Source organism: Cnephaeus nilssonii, assembly GCF_951640355.1.
Source record: "Cnephaeus nilssonii genome assembly, chromosome: 16".
NCBI classification, from domain to species: Eukaryota; Metazoa; Chordata; class Mammalia; order Chiroptera; family Vespertilionidae; genus Cnephaeus; species Cnephaeus nilssonii.
The window spans coordinates 40,449,901-40,472,270 of record NC_137087.1 but is presented as its reverse complement, the minus strand read 5'-3'; the positions used below and the strand labels follow the sequence as shown (position 1 = coordinate 40,472,270).

Sequence of the window (22,370 nt, the reverse complement as noted above, 5' to 3'; positions counted from 1 at the left end):
CATCCCTCTCCTCCTAACCCTCAGCATCACAGCAGGAGTTGGAACTGCCACAGGGAGCTTAACCACTGCTCTACCCATACTTTGAAACCCTGTCTGTGGATGCCCAGCAAGGGGCAAAAAACAAGAACCTCACCCCCAGGGTAACCTTTTCTCCCCTTTCATATCACTAGTGAGGCAACTGAGACCCCTACTCTTTTCCCCCCTAAAAATAATATCTAGGTCTCAGTTGTCTTTCAGCTCCAGGTCCAGAAAAACAGCAAAACCAGACAAGTGATGCTGTGGCAGCCTCAGGACCAGCTTTTACCTCCCAAGTGATTCAACAAGACTTCGCTCTCAAGACTTCACCAACCAGTCCCTTGGGGAAATCATGCTGCTGCACCCCTTGTCCAGCATGGAAAACACTACCTGTTTTTCGCTCACTTACCCCATGGCTCCTCCCACTATTAGGCCCACTGGTATTTATACTCTTAATTTTACTCTTTAACCCCCTTTCTCATGCGCTGTTTTCTAGTCTTTTGCAGAACAGAATGCAGGCGTTCGCCAACCAGAAGGTGGGAGAGATCTATCTGGCACTGAATTCAGAACCTAACACCAGAACCCTTGAGACCCCGGGTAGATGCCCCTAACGACGCCCCCTCTCAGCAGGAAGTAGCTATGGAAGACAGACCTTCATCCCCTGACCCTGCCCGGACTCAATTTTTTTTAATATTAGCAAAAGCCTGGAATGATAGATCCTCCCTTCCCCCAACTGATGGACGGAGTATGATGTAAACTCCACCTGCAGCCGGTCATTCCTGAACACCTTATGGACTGTACATTGAACCACCAATCAGCACCTGCCATATACCCTAAGCCCCCAATTCCTAAGTCCCTAGGTGCCTAATCATGTGCCTTACATGAAACCACCAATCAGCGTGTGCTGAGTGCCCTAAGCCCCGTCCCCTCTTTTCCTCCCCTTAAAAGGCACTCTCACCCCAGCATGCTCTCTCACTCTCCACTCTCAAGCCCTCCCCCTCTCTCTCTCCCTCTCTCCTTCTCTCCCCCTCTCTCCCCCCCTCTCTTTCTCTCTCTCTCTCTCTCTCTCTCTCTCTCTCAAGCTCTCTCTCTCTTTCTCTCAAGCTCTCTCTCTCTCTCTCTCAAGCCCTTTTCCCTTCTGGAAGACGGCCGGCAGGGTGATCGCCAATAAAGCCTGTGTCCTGGTATCCCATGGTCTCCGGCCCTCTATTTCATCTTTCAACTCTTATAATCATTTGCTCACGGATCTCTCTCTCCCAGAGGCTGTGAACTCATTGGGGAGGGGACAGTGTCTTTCTCCACTCCTGGGGAATGCCTAGGAGCCAATGTTGAATGAATAAACAGGCTCAGCAATGTTCTTAGGGACAACTACGGAAGGGGCCAGAGCGCTTCCTTGTCACCGAACTCCACTCAAGTGCGGCCTCTCCTCCCCTCCCCTGGCGCCCAGCGCTCAGTCCCAGCCGGTGCAGGAATGTGTGTGCCCTTTGAGCAACGCGCGGGAAGTAGAGAGGGAGAGCCTGAGCGCTAATTTTTAGGGTGGATCCTCATTCGCCTTTGAAATAGTTCCAATTGTCTAGGATTAAATACAGCTATTCAAGTGCAATATCCTCACCAATGCCCTTGCCGAGCAAGCGTTGGGCTGGGACCCTTGGGGAAAACCTCCAGACGATTAGGGGGCAAATCATTTTATCTCAGTGCCAAAATGTTTCCCATTTAAACAGCAAAAGTTTGCCGGGGCTGTGGGCTCTAAATGTGTACCTAGAGTCCACCTATTTTGGAGGTGTGTGAAACCCACACTGGAAAACGCACCTACCGAGTTACACCAGCAGCTGAGGCACCAACGCCTCTCTCCTGCCTCCCGGGAAGGCCCCCTGGCGGCCCTCCTCCGGGGACGTGGAGGCTCGGCCGGAGAACTCCAGCCCCGCCCCCGCCGGCCGCCCCGGCTCCGGTGGGCGGGGCCCGCCACGTGGAGCGAGGGCGGATTCTCAGAAGGCGCCTACGCCGTCGCCGCGGCGCAGCCCCGGGCCGGCCCCTAGCCCCACGTCAACAGCGGAGGCACCGCGGCCTGGCTCTACGCCTACGCCGCTGACGTAACGTCATCTTGCGGGACGTGGACGGAAGAAAGACGCCAGTAAGCCGGCGCCAGAATCGGCCCCGTGTGGACTACGGGAGGGGCGGCGGGGCCGGGCGCGCTGCGGTGAGGCAGGTACGCGGCGGGCGGCGGGCGGCGGGGACCGCAGGGATGGCGAGGCGCCCGCGCCGCTGCGGGGATTGATGCGCCCAGGCGGGGAAGGTGTGCGTGCTCGGGCGCGGGCGGCCGTGGGGGATGCGGGAGCGCCGCCCTAGTAGGAGCCGGGTGGCCCGGGCCCACGAGTGGGCGTGGGCTCGCGCCGAGGGAGGGCGGCGGGCCGGGCCGCCCGGGGGTGCACGCGGCCCCGGCGCGGTCCATATGGCTGGAGGCGCGGAGGCTCGGGTCTGCGGGGACCTAGGGTACCCGGCCTTGCTGGCCACCCAAATGGAGGAACTGGTCCAGGCAGATGCTGGAAGGCTGGCCGGACCCCTTCCGGTCCAGTGCACCTGCCTCGGGGTCGGGTTTACCCACTTTGTAACTGGCCGCACGCTGACCTCAGGGGCCTGTGTGTGCAGTCCCCCGTGGCCCGCCTGGCTTTCGCGATCCTCCCCTCAAAACCAGCCCCCCCCCCCGCCCCCCATCGGCTCACGACGGCCCTTTGCAGGATGGCATGTGGTCTGTGAGTAGTTCCTGGCCTAACAGGGAGCACCCAGACCTTCCCACTCACCCCCGCCGCCCCGGTTATTCCCGCTCTCTAAGACGGTGACATTTATCGTCGGATCTTTCTGTCTTGAAGTGAACCATATGCCGAGCCTGTATTTCTGTTAGGACTAAAGCTCAGTTCTCCGTCCAGGTCAATAGGATAAGAGCTTTCTGCTTAGAACCTATGCCTATGAAAAGGTACTTGAGAAACGTCCTGAGTCAAAACATGGAAACTCTTTTCAACTGATGACGTTGAGTCTAGACACAGACAGGCACACGGTATACCCTTTGCTCCCTGGAATCAGCTATCTGCTCTTTAAGGGCATAATAAACCGGCAGGGTGAACCATCCATTGCAATGAGGAAGGGGTCGATCAGAGGCTGTGTGGTGCAGGGGAGAGGCCAGGAGGGTGGTTTCCAGGTCAGTCTTCATCCTAATAACTTAGTGACCTTAAACATGCAGAGCTTTCAGTTACTCTTAGATAAGAGAGGGCTGAACAGTCCATAAGTGTAATTGTGACTATATCCATCAGAGAATATTTATAGAATTATTTGTGCCTGTGCCAGGTCCTGAAGGAAATAAAGAAAATGGTTGTAAGATACCATTCGTGCCTAAAAGACAGGAAGAGGAAAACTGACATTTATTGACCGTCTGTTGTACCCAGGCATTCCATGCATTGTCTCATTTAATTCTCACAATAATCGTATGAGGTCCTTACTGTTATTGACCCTGGTTTTCAAAGGAAGAAATGGAGGCATAGAAGGAGATTAAGTAATCCTCTAAAAGGCACGCAGCTAGCAAGTACAGAGCTTGAACGCAAATCTCTCCAACTTCAAAGCCCATGTTCCCATCCTATTTACCATGCTGTCAGTTTATAATCTCGCTGGGAAAAGCAACAGTAATACAAGGAGCCAGTTAAAAGATAACCTGTAGGATGATGCCCAACTTTGAATGCTAGAGTTGCTGGAGAAGGTTCATGAAGGAGATGGAACTGGAATTTTAATGTCACTACTTGATTATTTTACCTTTTGGCTCATCTATGAGTATTTTGAGAATTCATTTGGAAATAATTGTTTAGCAACAATTACTGAAGGAAATTACACAAGAAGCAAACAGACCATAGGCTCATATCATGCTTCAGAATTATGCAAATAATTTTCTTTTGGGATCTTCTCTTCTAGATTGTCACAAACACAGAAGTCAATAACGACAGCACTTAGCACTTTCTATTGCCTATTAGATGCCATATTTTTTACAACAGATGTATCCTGCCAATCTCTTCTCTCTCCTTTTTGTGCCTTGGTACAGTATACATTGAAGAACAGTACACTCTACTCCTTATTTCTCTTCACCATGGGCCTAAATGCTAGTCTTTGAGGCACATTTAAGAGGGTAGGAATATGTTCACTAATCCATAGAGCAAAAGTTGAAAGGAGGCCCCAGCTAGCAAAGAAGGGGCAGTATTTTTCTTATCTTGTGAAAGCAGCAATGAACCAGCTACAACAATAAGTGGTTTATTCTCTGTATATGTATAGGAAGGAGCTCCCCATTTTGTGAAATAAATTATTCTTTGGCTAAAGCCTTAAGTTTGACCTAGGGTGGGAAAATGCCCACAACCACCATGTTCTTAACTTGAGGTTTCTAGCCAGGTAGAAACCTCAAGTTAAGAGGTTTGACTGTGGGCACATCCCTTCTTGGGGTGTGCCCACAGTCATTTAAAACGCCAGCCACTTGGGGACATTACCACTCCCTCCCAGGGATGTAAGAATGTGCTTTAGCTTCCTGTGGATGGCAGGAAGAAAGACGTGGCAGCATCCTCTGGTCTTTCCTCCTCTTGTGTCTGCAGGAATCAAGCTGACATGTCACGTATGTGGTTTTTGGAGGTCTGTTGAGGGTAATAGCAGAAGGTAGAGATAGCTCTTGTTGGATGTTGGATCGGATTTTTTTTTTTTTTTAATTTAATTTTATTTATTGATTATTTTAGAGAGAGAGAAACATCGATTTGTTGTTCCACTCATTGATGCATTCATTGGTTGCTTCTTATTTGTGTCATTACCAGAGATTGAACCTGTAAATATTTCTCTCTTTTCAGTGTCCAACGCGGCTAGAGAGCGGTCTGGTTCCTGAGTAGGGGCTGCTGGGGATTGAGAAAATGAAAGAAAGAGACAGACACAGAGATAGAAGGAAAAGGCTGGGGCCGGGTGGGACCACTGTCCTCTGACAGGAACAGGGACAGGGACCCAGAGCCAATACAGCGTGTTTATTTTATACAGCAAAAATCAGGAAGTTTTACTAAAAGTCAAGACAAAGGAGATTTTGTGCATTCAAGAAATGCCCATGTGCCTTCCCAGGAGCTCTCTATAGAACCCACAACCTTGGCATATCAGAACAATGCTCTAACCAACTGAACTACCCAGCCCGGGCTGTTGGATCTGTTTTTAATCTGTTGGAGACTCCCCAGTGGTATAGGAATCGTAGTGAAGATAAACACTATACCTTAAAGATTTTTTTTGTCACTCAAAACATTCATAATCCTTAATTGCCATTTACTTACACAAAAACTAAGGGAATCTAGGAAGGGAAAGGTTGAGTTGGAGTATAGGACGTAACCATTTGTGTTTTTCTCTCTTTTATACACTCTACAGAGGAGGTAGGAGTTTCCTCAATACAGAGGAGTTTGAAGCAGGAGGGTCAAGTTTTTATTCTGAGTATGGGGAAGTAGAGGAAAAGGAAATTGTCTAGTGTTTTTCATTATTCAATTTTTTAAAATGCATTCTGCAGGCACTTTGATCAGTGACCACATCGCAACATGTTGAGTCAAGTCTGCCGCTCTGGCTTCCAGCCCTTCAACCAGCGTCTCCTGCTCTGGGCTCAATCCACAGCTCTCTCCAGATCTCGTACGTACCATAGGAGACTCAGAAATATGTGGGAAGTTTGGTCAGCCTGTGTTTCAAACAAGGTATTAAGGGAGGGAAAAAATATAAAATGGTGGAATTGGACAAAGACAGTAAGCAAGTGGTGAAATGTTCTAAGTGTTTGTATCAATAAAGTGAAACTCGGAGACATAATAGTTTTATGAAATAGAATATGGTGATAGTTTCATGAATATATACTTACCTCCAAAGTTATCAAGTTGTTTACATTAATTGTGTACAACATTTTGTATGTCAAATAAATAAATAATTCAAAGTGAAAACGAAAATTTAGTCCTGGTTCAATTGGGTGAGCATCATCCCATGCACCAAAAGGTCACTGGTTCCATTCCCAATCCAGGCACATGCCCAGGTTGCAGGCTCGATCCCCAGAAAGGGGCAGCCAATTGATGTTTCTCTCTCATTGATGTTTCCCTCTCCCCCTCTCTTTTTCTCTCAAATCAATAAAAACATGTTTTTAAAAATTTGTTTAAATAAAGTGTTATCTATATTCATTCCCTCTCCCCCCCCCCCCCCAATTTTTTACAGGCTATTTTTGTTCATTACTTTTTTGGTAATTAAATATTTTTAATTTTGAGATAATTATAGATTCATTTGCAATTATAAGAATTAACACAGAGACATTCCTTATACCCTTTACCCATTTCTCCCAATATCTCAGCCAGGATATTGCCATTGATAGAGTCAAGATATAGGATCCTCCGGTTTCTCCTTTCAAGCCATCTCCCTCCTCCCTATCTCTAACCCCTGGCAACTTCTAGTGTGTTCTCCATTTTTATAGTTTTGTCATTTCAAAATCTTATACAAATGAAATTATACAGTATGTGACCAGTGGGGATGGCTTTTTTTGTTTTTTTAACTCAGCAAAATTCTCTGGAGACTTACTCAATTTGTGTGTGTAAACTGGTTCCTTTTTATTATTGAATTGTATTTAATTCACCCATTCACCCATTGAAGGGCAACTGGTTGTTTCCATTGTTTGACTATTATGAACATTTAAGTACAGGATTTTGTGTGAACATAGTTTTCATTTGTCTGAGATAAATGCCCAAGAGTTCAATTGCTGGGTCATATGGTAGTTAGTTTTATAAGAAACTGCCACACTTTTTTATATTCACACCAGCAATGTATGAGTGATCCACTTTCTCTTCATCCTCACCAACTTTGATGATGTTTTCATTTTATCCATTCTGATAGGTGTGTAATGATATCTCATTGTGGTTTTAATTTGTTTTTCCCTAAATGGCTTATGATGGTGAACATCTTTTCATGTGCTTATTTGCCATTTGTATACTCTCTTCAGTGAAATGTCATTTGCTCATTTTTAATTGAATTGTTTAGTTTTTTACTGTTGAGTTTTGAGAGTTATTATTTAGATACTAGTCCTTGGTCAGATGTGTGGTTGGGAACTATTTCCTCCCAGTTTGTAGTTTTTCATTTCATTCTCTTAATAGGAAAGTTTTTTAGTTTGTTTATGCTTTTTTGTGTTTGGGTTTTTTAAAAAATTTTTTGATGAGGTCCAATTTACCAGTTTTTTCTTTTATGGATTATACTTTTGGGGTCAAGTCTAAGAACTCTGAATAGCCCTAGATTTTCTTCATTTCTTTTTTTCTAAAAGTTTTATAGTTTTACATTTAAGTCTATGATCACTTTGAGTTAATTTTTATGGAAGATGTGAGGGTTAGCTGTTGCAAGGTTCATTTTTTGGCCTATGGATGTGTAGTTGTTGCAACACTGTTTGTTCAAGGACTGTTTATTGTATTTTGAATTGGCTATCCCCGTGATAACACCTAAATCTTATCAACAGTCTGGCTCCAAACCTTACTGCAGAAGACGTGCTTATCAACTAATCAAGCTTATTATCATCTGGAAAAATCTCTATTTCCCAGTCTAGTAAAGAAGAGGTCAAGGTCTAGATGTAGGCTCCCTGGGTTTGAAAACTAATTCTGCTACTTGCTTTGTAAGTAACTTAGTGACAGCAGCTATGGAGTTAGGTCACAATTTTATGGGTTGGCATGATGGACTGGGCTCAGCTGCACAGTGGTTCTGTGTCTGTGTTAGTTTTCACATTGGCTCAGGGCTGATTGTTGAGGGCGGGGATGGGGGTGAGGGTGAGGGCTCTGCTGGGATGATAGATCATCTCTTTTCCATGTGGTCTCTCATCCTCCAGCAGGCTATCCATGGCTTCTTCACATCATGGTTGGGGTCAGAGCAAGTCATAGGGCCAGCTCAGATTCAAGGGGTGGGAAAATAGACTCCACCTGTTGGTGAGAGAAGCTTCAAGTATTGAGGCCATTTTTATAATCTGGTAATGTTGGTGAGTTACTCAACTTCTCTGGGCCTTGGTTCCCTTATTTGTAAAATGAGGCTAATGATAACTAACTCATAATTCCTAAGCCATGAGTATTAACTCATTAACATTCAGTAAGATGATGATGATGATGATGATGACAATGATAGCTAACACTTTTTTATAAAAACAGCCAATACTTGAATGTTTATTTTGTGTCAGTCCCTTAGTGCATTAACTCTTTCCTTCCCTCACAACTTTATGTGATAGGTAAAGGTTACAGTAAGTAAGTGGACAGTTGAGATTCCAACCTAGGCAGTCTGGCTCCAGAGTCTACACTTGACCTTTTATATATCCTCTACCCTATAAAGGTGTATGAATAGTTAACACAGCTCTTGGTATGTAGTAAGTATTCATGTCAGTATTTTTATTGGTGATACTGTTTATTCTCAGTAGCCTCATTCACAGAAGGAGGCACTTTCTGATCTTGTGCCTAGATTTATTTTTCTATATTTGTATCCAGATTTTTCTGGGGCCTAGAGCCCTGTGTTCACTGACCATGGTAAGCAGAAGAGAACTAAAGAAATTAAAAGGGCAAATTGAGAAAGCATATAGATACAAACACAGAGGGAAGTGGAAAGCCAGGAAGGGAGAAAGAAATAATGTCAGAGTTCCTTCTTGTTCAGGCCTGGGACACAGCCTCATTGATTGCAGGGCATAAGGGCTCTGATGCTGAAAAGGTAAAGGGCTTATCCTCCCTTGGAGTATGATCCATGGCACCTTTGAGGAGTATGGACAACCTTACAGTACTTCCCTACCCCCAACCCCCAACACGTACACCTCAGTAGCCCCTCAGACTTCCTTGGAGGTGATGGCTATTCTCTGGGACTTAGAGCCTAAAGATTCCTTAGAAGATGGAAAGAGATTACTCATCCAGAAGCCTTAGATTTTTCCAAAGTAATCAAGGCCTTCTCAGTCTGCAGTATGGACCCTGAAAGTATAATGCACTGCAGAACATAAAATAATGCCACCTAGAAAGGTAGGGTCAATCTGGAAGGGTGAGAGCACTGTTAAACAGGAAACCCAAAAAGCCCTGGGTCCCCTAGAACTACCCTTGGTGCTCTAGCCCACTGGATGTGACTGAGCTTTTATGTGCTTGAAGCCTTGTGTGACCTCTTGAACCTTGTCAGCCCTGATCTGCTGTGACCCAGTTGCCAGCAGCCAGAGCGACCCTTGACTGCCTGGCACCGAGCCCAGCCACCCTCTGCTGATACAGGCTTTGTATCAGGTGTCTCATTCATGCTAACCTGGCCTGACTGATTCTGATTGGTTTCTGTCATCTGATCACCTGAACTGACATGTGTGCTACTACTTGTGTCTCTGAGGTGCCCTCTCAGGCTGCCCCACCCATGTCAGCACACTTCCAGGACAGGACATGCCCTGCAGTGACAGGAGAGAAAGATAGCCAGCAGGCCTGGTCTGAGAGCTGTAAGGGTACATGATACCTGGGTGTAACTCAGAGCTCTGCAGCCACTGATGATCCCAGGGCCAAACCCCAGGGGAGTAAGTCTCTTCCTCTACCACCTCTTTCTCTGTCAGGTCAGCGAGGCCAGACTGTTACGTATACAACTTTTAAGCTTAGACTTAGGTGTATATATTGCTTAGGATAGGTAATATCCTTGAAGACTGAGCCAGGGTCCCTATGTTGATGAACCTAATGAAGAAAGGGAGCTCTCCAGGGAACTTAGGCCCAACAGCAAACAGTCCTTTGGTCTCTGGGATCCCTCAGCAGGAAGAGAGAACTACCTGTTAGCCAGGGTGCCAAGCGCCAAGTGTATCCCAGATGATGGACTTACTGAGCAGCTTTCTGCCAGCAACTGGACTGCAAGCCCATTATGAAAGGAGACCATGTTATCTTTCTGGTATCTTCAGCAGACTTGAAACATAGTCACTTTAAAAAGTGATTATTTAAGAGAGGGAAGGTTTGTGTGTGAAGGAGGCAGAGAGGGAGGAGAACACAATGATCTCCTGGTCCACAAGAATAAGACTGCCTGCTGTACCCACCATTGTTACAGCTTAGAGAAAAGGCTAGGAGCTGGATTACAGTCAGTGGTCCGTGGTCAGGAGATAGAGGCAGTGGGTCTAGGGAAAATCTGTAAATATAAATGGAGGTAATAATGTTTGATTCAAGTGGAGGAAGTTATTCTATAATAGTACAATTATAGAAGAATGGTCCAAAAGGTGGCTTGGAATGCTTCTTTTAGTAACTCATTAATGCCTGTAATGATACAGAGAGCTCTTGGTGTGGGGAGGCAATGCCTAAAGTTTAGTCTGCTGAGAGCCTGTGTTGCCTGTTGCCCAAGTTGTCTTGCTTCTTACAATCTGGAATCCCACCAAGTGAAAGTCCATTCGCGGTGAGTGAGACCACCTGTCAACAACTCACGTCCACAGCCAGCTTCTCTTCCCCGTGCAGGCCTCTCCTGCCCTTCTGCCTATGCCCTCATTCTGCTTCTGTGTTCGGTACAATTAGGTCAGGGGCAGGTAACAGGAAACCCAAAACATAATGGCTCATCCAGGATAGAAATCTGTTTCTCTCTCTTTCCCTTGAGAGAAGCCGGGGGTCCTAAAAGAAGGGAGGCAGTCCAGGGCTTCCAGGTAGTACGTGAAATCATCAGGCCTCCACGCTCTTTTTGCCTCACAGTTCTACCATGTTTTCTATGGTCCACAGTGGATGTTTGAGCTACAGCCTTCATCCCCACGTTCCAAGCAGCAGGATGGACAAAGGGAAGAAGGAAGCATTTTTCCTTTTTTACATTTTTTTGTTCACCTTTAATGTAATTTCCGTCAAAAAGGCATCAGTAGTTAAATAGCATTGGGTAGGAAGGAGAGGAGACTCTAAGAGGCAGAATGGTTCTATGTGTAGAGTAATTGGAGGGCTCTGAGCTGTTGCACCTTGATTTATCTGGGAATAAATAATAGCCATGAATTGGCACAAATAGATGTGGTTGTTGGCCGCCTGAAATCAGGCAGCCGTGGGTTCAAATCTCACGCAGGAAGCTCTTTTCTATTTAAGGAAATTCCTTGAAGTCCCACCTAGCATTTTCATATGTATTGTGTTAACCAGAACTTAGTCACATGGCCATGTCTAGGTGAGCAAGAAAGTCTGGGAACTGCAGTCTTTTGACTGGTGGCAGTGTATTCTGCTAGAACAGGAAACCTCCTAATTTGTGAGAGAGGGCACATGGGTAATTGGTAAGATTTTGTTGTTTTTGTTTTGCCTCCTTAGAAATCTTGTACAGTTTTACTCCCCTGGCACCCCTCCCCACCCCCACCCCAAAAAAAAGGAATCAGTAAGGGTTGTTAGGGGCGTATGACCCAAGGGATAGAAACAAAATGTCTGACTCCAACATTACTCTTCCTTCAGAAAGCTGTCCAGTTCCTTTTTTCATTACAGAAACCTGGATTCATGCTGCCTTGTCAGAGAGGAACTTTGTAGCTAGATTAGTTGTAATTTTTTATTACTCCTACTAATTACTTTGCTCTTAATTGTCTTTGCTAATCAGACTCACTGTCTTTTTATAGTATTGTGGCTTTTAAAGCACATATACTGTATTTTTATTATGAAAGCAATGCATTTTTACTGCATAAATTTGGGAAACATAGATAGGAATAAAGAAGAAAATTAAATCACTCAATCATTTTGATTTATTTTCTGCATCTTTTTTCTATGCATTTAGACATGTCTAGGGAACATACCATGAGCATTTTCCTGTTTTATTAAAAATCTAAAAATGTTTATTAATCCATCTCCCCTTTTTTCAGACATTTACCTGCCAATTTTTCCTATTATAAATAACACTGGTGAACAGCCTTCTGATGAATCTCTTTGTTTTGATCTCTGAGTAGGTTCTTATAATAAATTTCTGAATGTGGAATTGCTGGATGAAAACATTTTTTTAATTGATTTTTAGAGAGAGAAGAGAGGGAGGGGGAGAGAGAAAGAGAAACATAAATGTGAGAGTGAAACTTCAACCAGCTGCCTCTCACACGCCCCCTACTCAGGATTGAGCCTGAAACCTGGGCATGTGCCCTGACCTGGAATCAAACCTGCAACCTTTCAGTTTGCAGGACGATACCCAACCAACTGAGCCACACCAGCCAGAGGAAAGATTTGCGAAAATTTTTAAGGTTTTTAATATATTTTGCCAACACATCTTCAGGAAAGATCGTTTTGTTTGAACTCTTCACCAGCAGTGTTTGAGTGTACCTGTGATCTGTGTAGTGGGTACATGCTAGATATGACTTTTGATATACTGGTTTTACTTGCTTAAGAATGATAAAGCTATTTTTTGATGGCTAAACTGGTTAATACTGTGCATATATCTTTTTAATAAGACAATATATTGTGTTTTTCTTTTCCTTTTTTTCCCCTTCTTTTTTTCATTCAACTTTGTTTGGGGGCTACAGATCCTGTCCAGCCTTCAACCATCAGAAATATCCGTTCTTGGAGCAACATCCCATTTATCACTGTACCCCTTAGTCGCGCACATGGCAAGTCTTTTGCCCACCGCAGTGAGCTGAAGCATGCCAAGAGAATCGTGGTGAAACTTGGAAGCGCCGTGGTGACCCGAGGGGATGAATGTGGCCTGGCACTGGGACGCCTGGCATCTATTGTTGAGCAGGTAATTGCCAAGATGGAAAATTCTACTGAACCAAAATAAAATAGGGTTTTTAAGCTGTCAGTTCAGGTTTATCAGCTTGTACAAATAATCTTGATTTGAGTGTAATAGATTTAACCTAATCTGAAAACTCCCTTTCTCACTGAAGGTGCCAGTGGGAGATATCATCCTACAGTAAGCAAAGGGGATGTCAAGGAGAAGAGCTGATTCTGCAGTTCATCTCTTGGGCTTCTTAGTGACCAGGAGCTGTACATGTCAGTGATTCTCAATCCTGCTGCACATTAAAATTCTCAGGACCTGGAGATGCCAGGGCTGCACACTCAATCATTTAATACTAGAGGCCCGGTGCACGGATTTGTGCACCAGTGGGGTCCCTGGGGCCTGGCCTGTGCAGATTGGGCCAAAACTGGCTCTCCAACATCCCCTGAGGGATCCTGGATTGTGAGAGGGTGCAGGCCAGGCCAAGGGACCCCACCGGTGCACAATTGGGGCCAGAGAGGGCTCCGGGGTGTGTCCAACACATCTCACCCAGTCCCTATCGGCTGGACCCCAGCAGCAAGCTAACCTACTGGTTGGAGCATCTGCCCCCTGGTGGTCAGTGCATGTCATAGCTACTGGTCAAATGGTCAGACACTTAGCATATTAGGCTTTTGTTATAGGATGTGTCTCTGGGGTGGGGCTCAAGCACCATTGTTTTTAAAGTTTCCCAGGTGACTCTAATATATAGTTAGGGTTGAGAACTCGGGGGGATGTGTGTAAATATTGAGCTTTTTCCTGTTTTGCTGGGCTTTTTCTTTTTTAATTAGCCCAATAATCTTGAACTAAATAGGGTTTTCCAAGGCCAGATATTTAAAAAGGACTCACCAGACTCCACAGAGAATACCCATGTAAGGCTTTCATTTAAGGCAAAGAATACAGGCAGTAGGAGAGAGAGTGCAAATAAACAGTGGGGGTCTGAGAGACAGGGACAACACTTAGTCTCCAGATTGAGTCACAGGATATCTGTGTAAGGAATATTGGCTTTAGAAGGCTCAACACAGAAGTTTCCGGTGGGGATTTAATGCTCCACTGGTCATGCAATCACGCCAGGCCGACCACAGATTATCAGTAAAGAAACTGACCTTGGGGGTTGACAGTAGGAATTTTGGACTTTAAACGTGTCACAAATCCCACTACCCTTATCTTTGCTGAGAGCAAGGTTCAGCAAATTTTTTCTGCAAAAGGCAGATAATGTTTTAGGCTTTGTAGGCTATGTCTGTGTCTCAGCTTCTCAGTTCTGCTGTTGTAGCATGAAAGCCACCTTAGACGATATGTAAATTAATGAGCATGGCTGGTTCCAGTAAAGATTTGTTTATAAAAACTGGTGCAGGACAGATTTGACCTGTAGGCCCTGGTTTGCCAGTGCCTGACCAAAGTCAAAACCAGACACCAGGCATCCTGGAGCTAAAGCTAGAGCTTTTCCACTCTGGCTGTAACTCACCTCAATCATATATAACCATGTTTTCAGTTTATAATAACTTTATTGAGGAGCTGGTATTAGGAAACTGCTAACCTGAAATTTAATGGCATCTTCTTATATTTTCTCTATTGAGCAATGATCAAATCTTCCTCCCAAATTGAGTCCATGAAATCAATTCAGCTTAACAAATATTTGTGTAAGGGCTACATTTTGGGGGGCTTGGGGAGCCAGGACTGGGACTCCTGAAACAATTAGGTGATTGTTTAAGGCAGTAAGTATTCAAATGAGTGGGCCCAAATGACAGTCACTGATGGGTCCAGAGATGGGAAAGTCAAATGACAGTGTGGTTATTCTTGGGGCTTCCTAGGAGAGCTGGGACTCAGCCTGGGCCTTTACACCTGGCTGGATTTGCACCAACAGAGGGGAACTATTCCATCCGCTGAGTGCACAGTGTGAGTGGTGCCCCCGGAGTTGTGCAGCCAGTGCTTCTTAGAAGAAGAGGCTCTGCAGGTTGATCCCACATGGGGGACAGGGAGGGAGGAGTTTGTGAGCAGTGGCAATGATCTCTTCAGGGAGAATGGGAAGTGGATCATTCCATCAGGCAGGGCTTTGGCAAGGTAGAGGAATTGGGGTCCAATCTCAAAAGCAGTTTGAAGATTTTGAGCAAAAGAGAAAGTTGAAACAGTGGGGAGAACCTGGTAATGATTTCTTAGGTCACCAGCTCCCCTTCTAGAAACCATGCATGGACCTAATGGAAGGACTTTCTGGATCAGGGCAGTGCTAATATGTCTCATCCAAAGCACCTGATCATGTTCGCTGGACGCAGGAGCCAACTTGGCTTCCACTGGCCAAAGATGCAGAGATAATTACTGCAACAAATTTAAACACATGAAGTATGTTTAATCCATGAATTCATAATGATACTTTAAAATAACTCATTGGTCATCTTTGGAGGATACTAGAGGACCTACTCGTTATTTTAAAAGCTGGTAAATAAAGGAAAAGAGGCACACATCTGTCCTGCCTTTCATAAACAAACTATACCTCAAGGTGACCAAGCACTTAATGAAGGAAAATTTCCCTTTATGGAAGTGTTTAGCCTATGAATGAAGAAAAAAATGAATAAATTTGAATGTCAGCCTTTTGAAGCCCTAATAATTAATAGAGATCTTAGTGACGATCATAAATAGCGGTTAACATCACAAAAAGAAAGATAACCAGGAAATATGTATTCCCTTGATGGACACCATGACCTATAAATTCTTGACAAAACAAATCAAGCCTCCATACCTAGTAGCAGTTTATCCTATCTAATAAAATAATAATATGCAAATTTACTGTCACTCCAACACACAAGATGGCTGCCTCCATGTGGACACAAGATGGCTGCCACAAGATGGCCAGCAGGGGAGGATAGTTGGGAGGGACCAGGCCTGCAAGGGAGGGCAGTTGGGGGCAGGAGAGGGCAGTTAGGGGTGACCAGGCTGGCAAAGGAGGGAAGTTGAGGGTGACCGGGCCTGCAGGGAAGGGCAGTTGTGGGGGGGACCCAAGCCTGCAGGGGAGAGCAGTTGGGGGTGACCAGGCCTGCAGGAGAGGGCCGTTAGGGGTGACCAGGCCTGCAGGAGAGGGCCGTTAGGGGCAAACAGGCTGGCAAGGGAGCAGTTAGACATCAATCAGGCTGGCAGGGGATTGGTTAGGGGTGATCAGGCTGGCAGGCAGAAGTGGTTAGGGGCAATCAGGAAGGAAGGCAGGCGAGCAGTTGGGAGCCAGCAGTCCTGGATTGTGAGGGGGCTGTCTGACTGCCCGTTTAGGCCTGATCCTACCTGGATTGGGCCTAAATGGGCAGTTGGACATTCCCCAAGGGCTCCCAGATTGGAGAGGGTGCAGGCTGGGCTGAGGGACACCCCCCCCCCCCCGTGCACAAATTTCATGCACTGGGCCTCTAGTAGGAATATAAAATACGGCATTAAACTTACACCACAGGCCCCACCAGTGTGGGTCAGTGGTTGAGTATTGACCTATGAACCCAGAGGTCACAGTTTGATTCCCCATTAGGGCACATCCAGATTGCAGGCTTAATCCCCAGTAGGGGGCATGCAGGAGTCAGCCAATCAATAATTGTCTCTCATTGATGTTTCTATCTCTTTCTCCTTCTCTGAAATCAATAAAAACATATTTAAAAACAAACAAACTTACACCACAGGGACACAAGCAGAAAAATTGAGGCTGGGAAACTCTGAAGGACAAACAACATCAATTCTTTAACAAAAAATAGTGAGGGGGGGCGGGTGGGGGTACACCTGTGGATTAAAAGAGATGTAAGAGATATTTCAGTTAATTGCAATATATGGGCTTAAATTTATATCTCAGTTTGAGCAACCTGAAAAAAATGAAGAATTGTGAACACTGACTTGATAATTAATGAATTACTTAAATGTTTTAGATGACAGTGGTTTTATGGATGTATATATATGTATAGCATGTCCCCAACAAATGTATACACACTTTAACAGCTGATAGCTCAATTGATGTTTCTTTCTTTTCATATTTAACCCATTGGAATATATAATTATTCAAAGTGTATATACATTTTTGGGTACACCCTGTATATTCCCTGTCTTTTAGCAATTACTGCTAGAGTATTTACAGGTGAAATTATATGTCTGGGGCCTTGGGATTTGTATTGAAATAATGGTGGAACTATACAAGGAGTATTGGAAAGTGAGATATTGTCCATAAGAGATCGTTGTTGAAGAGGGGTGATGAGTACGTTTGAATTCATAATACTGTTCACCACTTTGGTTAAGTATGAGACTTTCTGTGGTAAAACATTATTTTTTAAAATAACTTTGTGAGTTCCTGAACCAGGTTAAAGGGTTCCAAGCATCAGGAATAAAGGACAGGTTAGAAATATTGACTGTATTTGCATCTTGACTCCTTGATTCTTTCTTGTGGATCTGTCCAAGGTAGGGGGAAAAGGGCTGGGTCCTGGGCAGACAGAGCCTAACAGGGTGAGCACCTGTCTCTGGTCCAGCCACAGGTGACCATAGCAGACATACCCCTTTAGGATTTGAATTCATCCGCTAAGCTTATCCAAACTTTTCTTCTGGCCTTGTTTCCTGTAACAACTAGGCCTTCTGCAGAGACCAAACTACAACAGACACCATCAAGCCCTGTAGATGCCAAACCTGGCTACACACCAGAATCCCTTATTTAAAACTTCTGATTTCTGTCTGCTACCTGCTTACCAGATTTGAGTCAGCATGTAGGAATCTATATTTTTACCAAGCAACTTGGGTGATTCTTCCCAGGACCAGCCCAGGGCTGGTCCATAAACCAGCATTTGAGATCCATTCAGTTGTCCATCTTACCTGCATTTCTTGTAAAGAGAGGAAAGAGATGTTACAAGTGACTTGTGGTGCCTTTTTGTTCCTCACTGTCAGGTGTCAGTGCTACAGAATCAAGGCCGAGAGATGATGCTGGTAACTAGTGGAGCCGTAGCTTTCGGCAAGCAACGCTTGCGCCATGAGATCCTTCTGTCTCAGAGCGTGAGGCAGGCCCTGCACTCGGGGCAGAACCAGCTGAAGGAGATGGTGAGTGCTGCTTCCCACCCCTTGGAATGGGCCCTCAGCCCTCCTTCCCTCTCTCTCAACTACACCTTGTCTGTTGGTGTGTTCCAGGCAATTCCTGTCTTAGAAGCCCGAGCCTGTGCAGCTGCGGGACAGAGTGGACTGATGGCCTTGTATGAAGCCATGTTTACCCAGTACAGCATCTGTGCTGCCCAGGTGAGAGGCTGGCCTTTGCAAGGGGGCATGGGACCTGTGAGGGTGATTCCCGTGGAGCAAGAAGATCATGAGCAGGGCTGTGGAGCAGACCACCAGGAGACAGTCTGGGCTTCAGCACTTGCTAGTTGGGAGATCTGGAGAAACTCTTTCAATCTAACCTTTTTGTGCCTCAGTCTCTTCCTCTGGAAAATGAGGATAATATCAGTGCCAATGTCAGGGTTTTTGGATGGGCTTACTGAGAAAATACTACATGAAAAACATGTAATGCAGTGTTTAATAACAAGTGTTAGCTCTGGTTGTTATACTAGTACCTCTTAGGGCTGCAGCTGCTAATTCTTCTGAAGATAGATATCTTTATTTCATTGGCTTGCTTCACTTGGTAGTGGTTGCCTTAGATACCTGCTAAGCATTGAAGGTAAAAAGGAATGTTGGTGGTTGGTTAGGTTTTTATTCATTCAGCAGATATTTTTGGGGTACCTATGGTGTACCAAGGAATCTGTTAAGCATTGGGGATACTGTGGTGAACAAGTCAGCCATGGTTCCAGTCTCCATGGAATTTAGAAATGTTTAGTGATTACCTCTGAATGTTCTAGAACCTTCTTCCTACCTTATTTATTTTTTACCTAAATTTCCAGAATTTTAATAAATTGTATTTTTCATCAACTAAACATCTACACACTGAATAGAAAGATCTAAATATCACGAAACAACTGAATGGTCACTTCACAAAACAACTGAAAATAATCTAACTCCCCAGGTTATTCTTTTCAGACGCCCTTGCTGCCTCTGATCACTTACACGGGTTATTTTACACAGGTGATGATATATGTGCATCTTTCACTTCCCATTGCTTTGTGTCCTCCTCATTTTCACAGTTGTTATTCAGTGATGTTCTGGAATTATACTAGAGTGTCCTTGAAAAAGTGAGCTGAAACAGAAAGGTGTGGACTTACCCACCTGTTTCCTGTGGCTGGAGATCCCACTCTCTGTCATCTTAGCTTTTGTGGTTTTTGTGTGTGTTTTTTCCTGTTAGCATAAATACAATGGAAATCTCAATTTCTGTCCCCTTTTATTATCAGTTCTTCTCTGCTATAATCCCATGACAGTCTTAGTCTTTAATTTTTTTAAAATGCCTGGAGCCAAATGAGGAAACTTACATCCAGGAACTATGTTTTTGTTTTGTTTTGCTTTTTCCCAGGTTTGTTTTTTTTTTGGGGGGGGGGTTTTAGGTGTTTCAGTTGTTGGTTTTTTGGTATGTGTTTTTTTAAAATATATTTTTATTGATTGCAGAGAGGAAGAGAGAGAGAGAAACATCAACGACGAGAGAATCATTGATCAGCTGCCCCCTGCATGCCCCCTACTAGGGATCGAGGCCAAAACCCAGGCATGTGCCCTGACTGAGAATCGAACTGGGACCTCTTGGTTCATAGGTTCACACTCAACCACTGAGCCACGCCGGCCAGGCAGTTGTTGGTTTTTTAATATGTTTTTATTGCTGTTAGAGAGAGAAGAAAGGAGACGGAGAGAGAGATAGAAGCACCAAAGAGAGAGAAACTTTGATCAGCTGCCTCTTGCACGCCCCCTACTGTGGATCATGCCTGCAAACTGGACATGTGCCCTGACCGGGAATCAAACCAGCAATCTCTTGGTGCATGGGTCAACAGTCACTGAGCCACACTGATTAGACTTTTTTTTTTAATGAAAGTCATTAAAAGTCAGTGCACAGTAACCATCGTTTCCATTAATGTTGATGTGAAGAAAGAGTTCTGCCCCCTCCACTTTCCAGCAAGCATCCGCCCTGGGCCCCTTCCTTTGCCTTCCCCACTGATCTTACCTACCAGAAGTCTTTGCCCTTTGTACCTTAGCCTGTGGTTCCTTGTTTTCTTTACTAATCTCGTTTGAAGACCATTTTCAGGGGCTGTGGAAATCTCCAGTAAGTTGTCAAGTGAAAGACTTAAACAAGTAAAGCAGCTTATTTTTTCTTCATAGACGTGACACTGGTTTGCATGGTAACAGGTTGTCCTCCAGGCACATACTTTTCTCTCTTAGGGCTCTTGTCTCCTCTCTCTTGCGTGTTCAGTTGTTTGAGCAATAGGTATTTTCCCTGGACCTTTATACCTTCTGCTTGCCTCTCCTACATACATGTGGTTACTTTTATTGTTTGACCTTTCACCACCAGGACTAGAATCCATTGTTTGCCTTTGACTCTGACCTGTTTCCTACAGGACTAAGCTTTTCTGAAGAGGAGTTCATGATCTATATCCATATAAAAACAGGCCCTATTCCATCTTACCCAAACCCTCAACGTTTTTATTCTCCATCCCAGCAGCTGGTACAGGGCCTGGCATTCCAGAAGTACTCAATAAATATTCTATGGAATGAGTGAGTGAATTATTTCCCTTAGACATTACCATTTGGTCTTCTTCACTCACATTTTGTATGTCATTCAGGCTGCTGTTACCTTAGTTACCATTGCCCAACCCCAGTTCAGGGCTCAGCCTTTCCCAGTGTTTAGCCCCTTCCTCCTTGACCACCTGCCTCCAACCTTCCTACTTCAGCCTGCCTTTCACCACAAGAGCCCCCTTCCTTACCATCAGAGGGTTTTTGGTGAAACGTTTTTTCATGAGCTTCAGGGTTTGTTGCCATTTAGTTTCTTGACACCATCTGCCTTTACCTCTCTCCCCTGCTAAACCCTGCTGAAAACTTGGATTCAGGCAGGGAAGCAGAGCTGACCACCAGCTCTCCACTCTACCTCTGAGCAGCGTATGCTCATCCCCTGCCCTGAACAAAGTTACATTTAGCCCTTCCTTCAGTGTGTGACTAAAGAGTCACCTCCATACACCTCTCAGATTAGCCCCACATGCTCTCACAGTCTTTAAACTCCAGTAGTGGTCGGCCGCAGAGCGAGAACAGTGATGACACAGCCCTATTTCCTTTTATCTCAGACACTTCCCAGCAGGGAAAACCATTCATTCATTCGCTCAGCAAATGTTTCTATGCCTGAATCAGATGCTAGGATACAAAGATATTTTAGAAGTTAATGACAGTCATTACTTTCCCCAAAAGCACTCCCAAGTAGATACATTCATTTTTCTTAATTTTGTAAATGGGTGAGATTTGGTAGTGCCCTGAGAATTAAAGTACTTTTACAAGAAGTCCTGATCTTCCAAGTCATTCTAACTTTTTCCTCATATCTAGAATAATTGAGTAGGCATCAAAGATGTGTGTTACATTCCAATCTGTGTAGGATTGCAGAATCCTGATGTTTAACTTCTCCAGTCTTAGCATCTTTTGTAAGCTATACCTAGTAATTTCATCATTTTTCTCCCCCCTGTGTTTTTGATCTCTTTAAACCTTTTAGATTTTGGTGACCAATTTGGATTTCCACGATGAACAGAAGCGCCGGAATCTCAATGGAACACTTCATGAGCTCCTCCGAATGAACATCGTCCCCATTGTCAACACAAATGACGCTGTTGTCCCCCCAGCTGAGCCCAATAGTGATCTCCAGGGGGTAAATGTGGGTAAAATGCTCCGAAGGGTCGAGCATGCCAGAGACACTAACGCCACACGGTGCTGCATGTACTAACACCGGAAGTCTGGTTCTAACGAGGTGGAAATTGGGAGTGAGTGGTGTCCTGACCAGTGGGGCATAAGCTCTCCTGGAGTCGGAGGGTTTCCTTCAACGGGGTTAGGTGTGATCGCGATTGAAGCTGCTGCTGTGAGCATGGCTTGTGTATGTCAGTGGATAGAAGGGTGCATGTTTGGTAAGGGGGGTTGCCAGAGGGATGGTGTTCTGCAGACAGGGGGCCTGCGGAGCCTGGCTGAGCGTTTCTGTGAACTTCCTTTTGAACTGTGTAGTTCACTCATGACTTTTCACCTGCATTCCAGGTTATTAGTGTCAAAGATAATGACAGCTTGGCTGCCCGGCTGGCTGTGGAAATGAAAACTGACCTCTTGATTGTTCTTTCAGATGTAGAAGGTACAAAGTAACGCCTTTTCCTTTTATCCAGCCTTTGTTGTAAATACGACATGTGTGAGCATGGGTTTCCCTCTTTCTTTGAGTCCTTCTGATCTTTTTTTCTATGGAACATTATTTTCTGAGCCATGTGGTGTGATGAAGGCTTTTTATGGCTCAGAAGAAGGTGGGGGAGTCTGGGAGATGCAGTTTAAATGCTGAAAGATTGTCGTTTTCCAGCACTTTCATTTTGTTTTTTATAACAGCTTTATGGAGAATTAATTCACAGACCATACCATTCACCTGTTTAAAGTTTACAATCCAGTGATTTTTAGTGTCTTCATACAGTTTTTCAACCCTCACCACAATTTTAGAACATTTTTATCCCCACCACAAGAATCCCATCCCCATTAGTAGTCACTGTTCACTTCCCCAGAGACTCTCCAACCCCACGCAACCCTCAGTCTGCATGGTCTCT

General features: G+C 44.8%; 1 protein-coding gene across 2 annotated transcripts in view; it reads left to right on the top strand.

Annotated features, from left to right (window-relative positions):
* The first annotated feature begins 2,081 nt into the window (after positions 1–2,081).
* The window catches only part of ALDH18A1 (aldehyde dehydrogenase 18 family member A1), a 37,086-nt gene continuing 16,797 nt past the window's right edge, over positions 2,082–22,370 (top strand). Inside the window, exons 1-7 of one of the 2 annotated variants that reach the window (XM_079794354.1) lie at positions 2,082–2,221; positions 5,570–5,685; positions 12,479–12,693; positions 17,593–17,742; positions 17,830–17,934; positions 21,296–21,448; positions 21,826–21,916. In XM_079794354.1, coding sequence (XP_079650480.1) covers positions 5,598–5,685; positions 12,479–12,693; positions 17,593–17,742; positions 17,830–17,934; positions 21,296–21,448; positions 21,826–21,916 — 802 coding nt within the window. In that variant the 5' untranslated portion in view covers positions 2,082–2,221; positions 5,570–5,597. Of the gene's footprint in view, positions 2,222–5,569; positions 5,686–12,478; positions 12,694–17,592; positions 17,743–17,829; positions 17,935–21,295; positions 21,455–21,825; positions 21,917–22,370 lie in introns of both variants that reach the window. The other variant, XM_079794353.1, reaches the window with a different exon arrangement.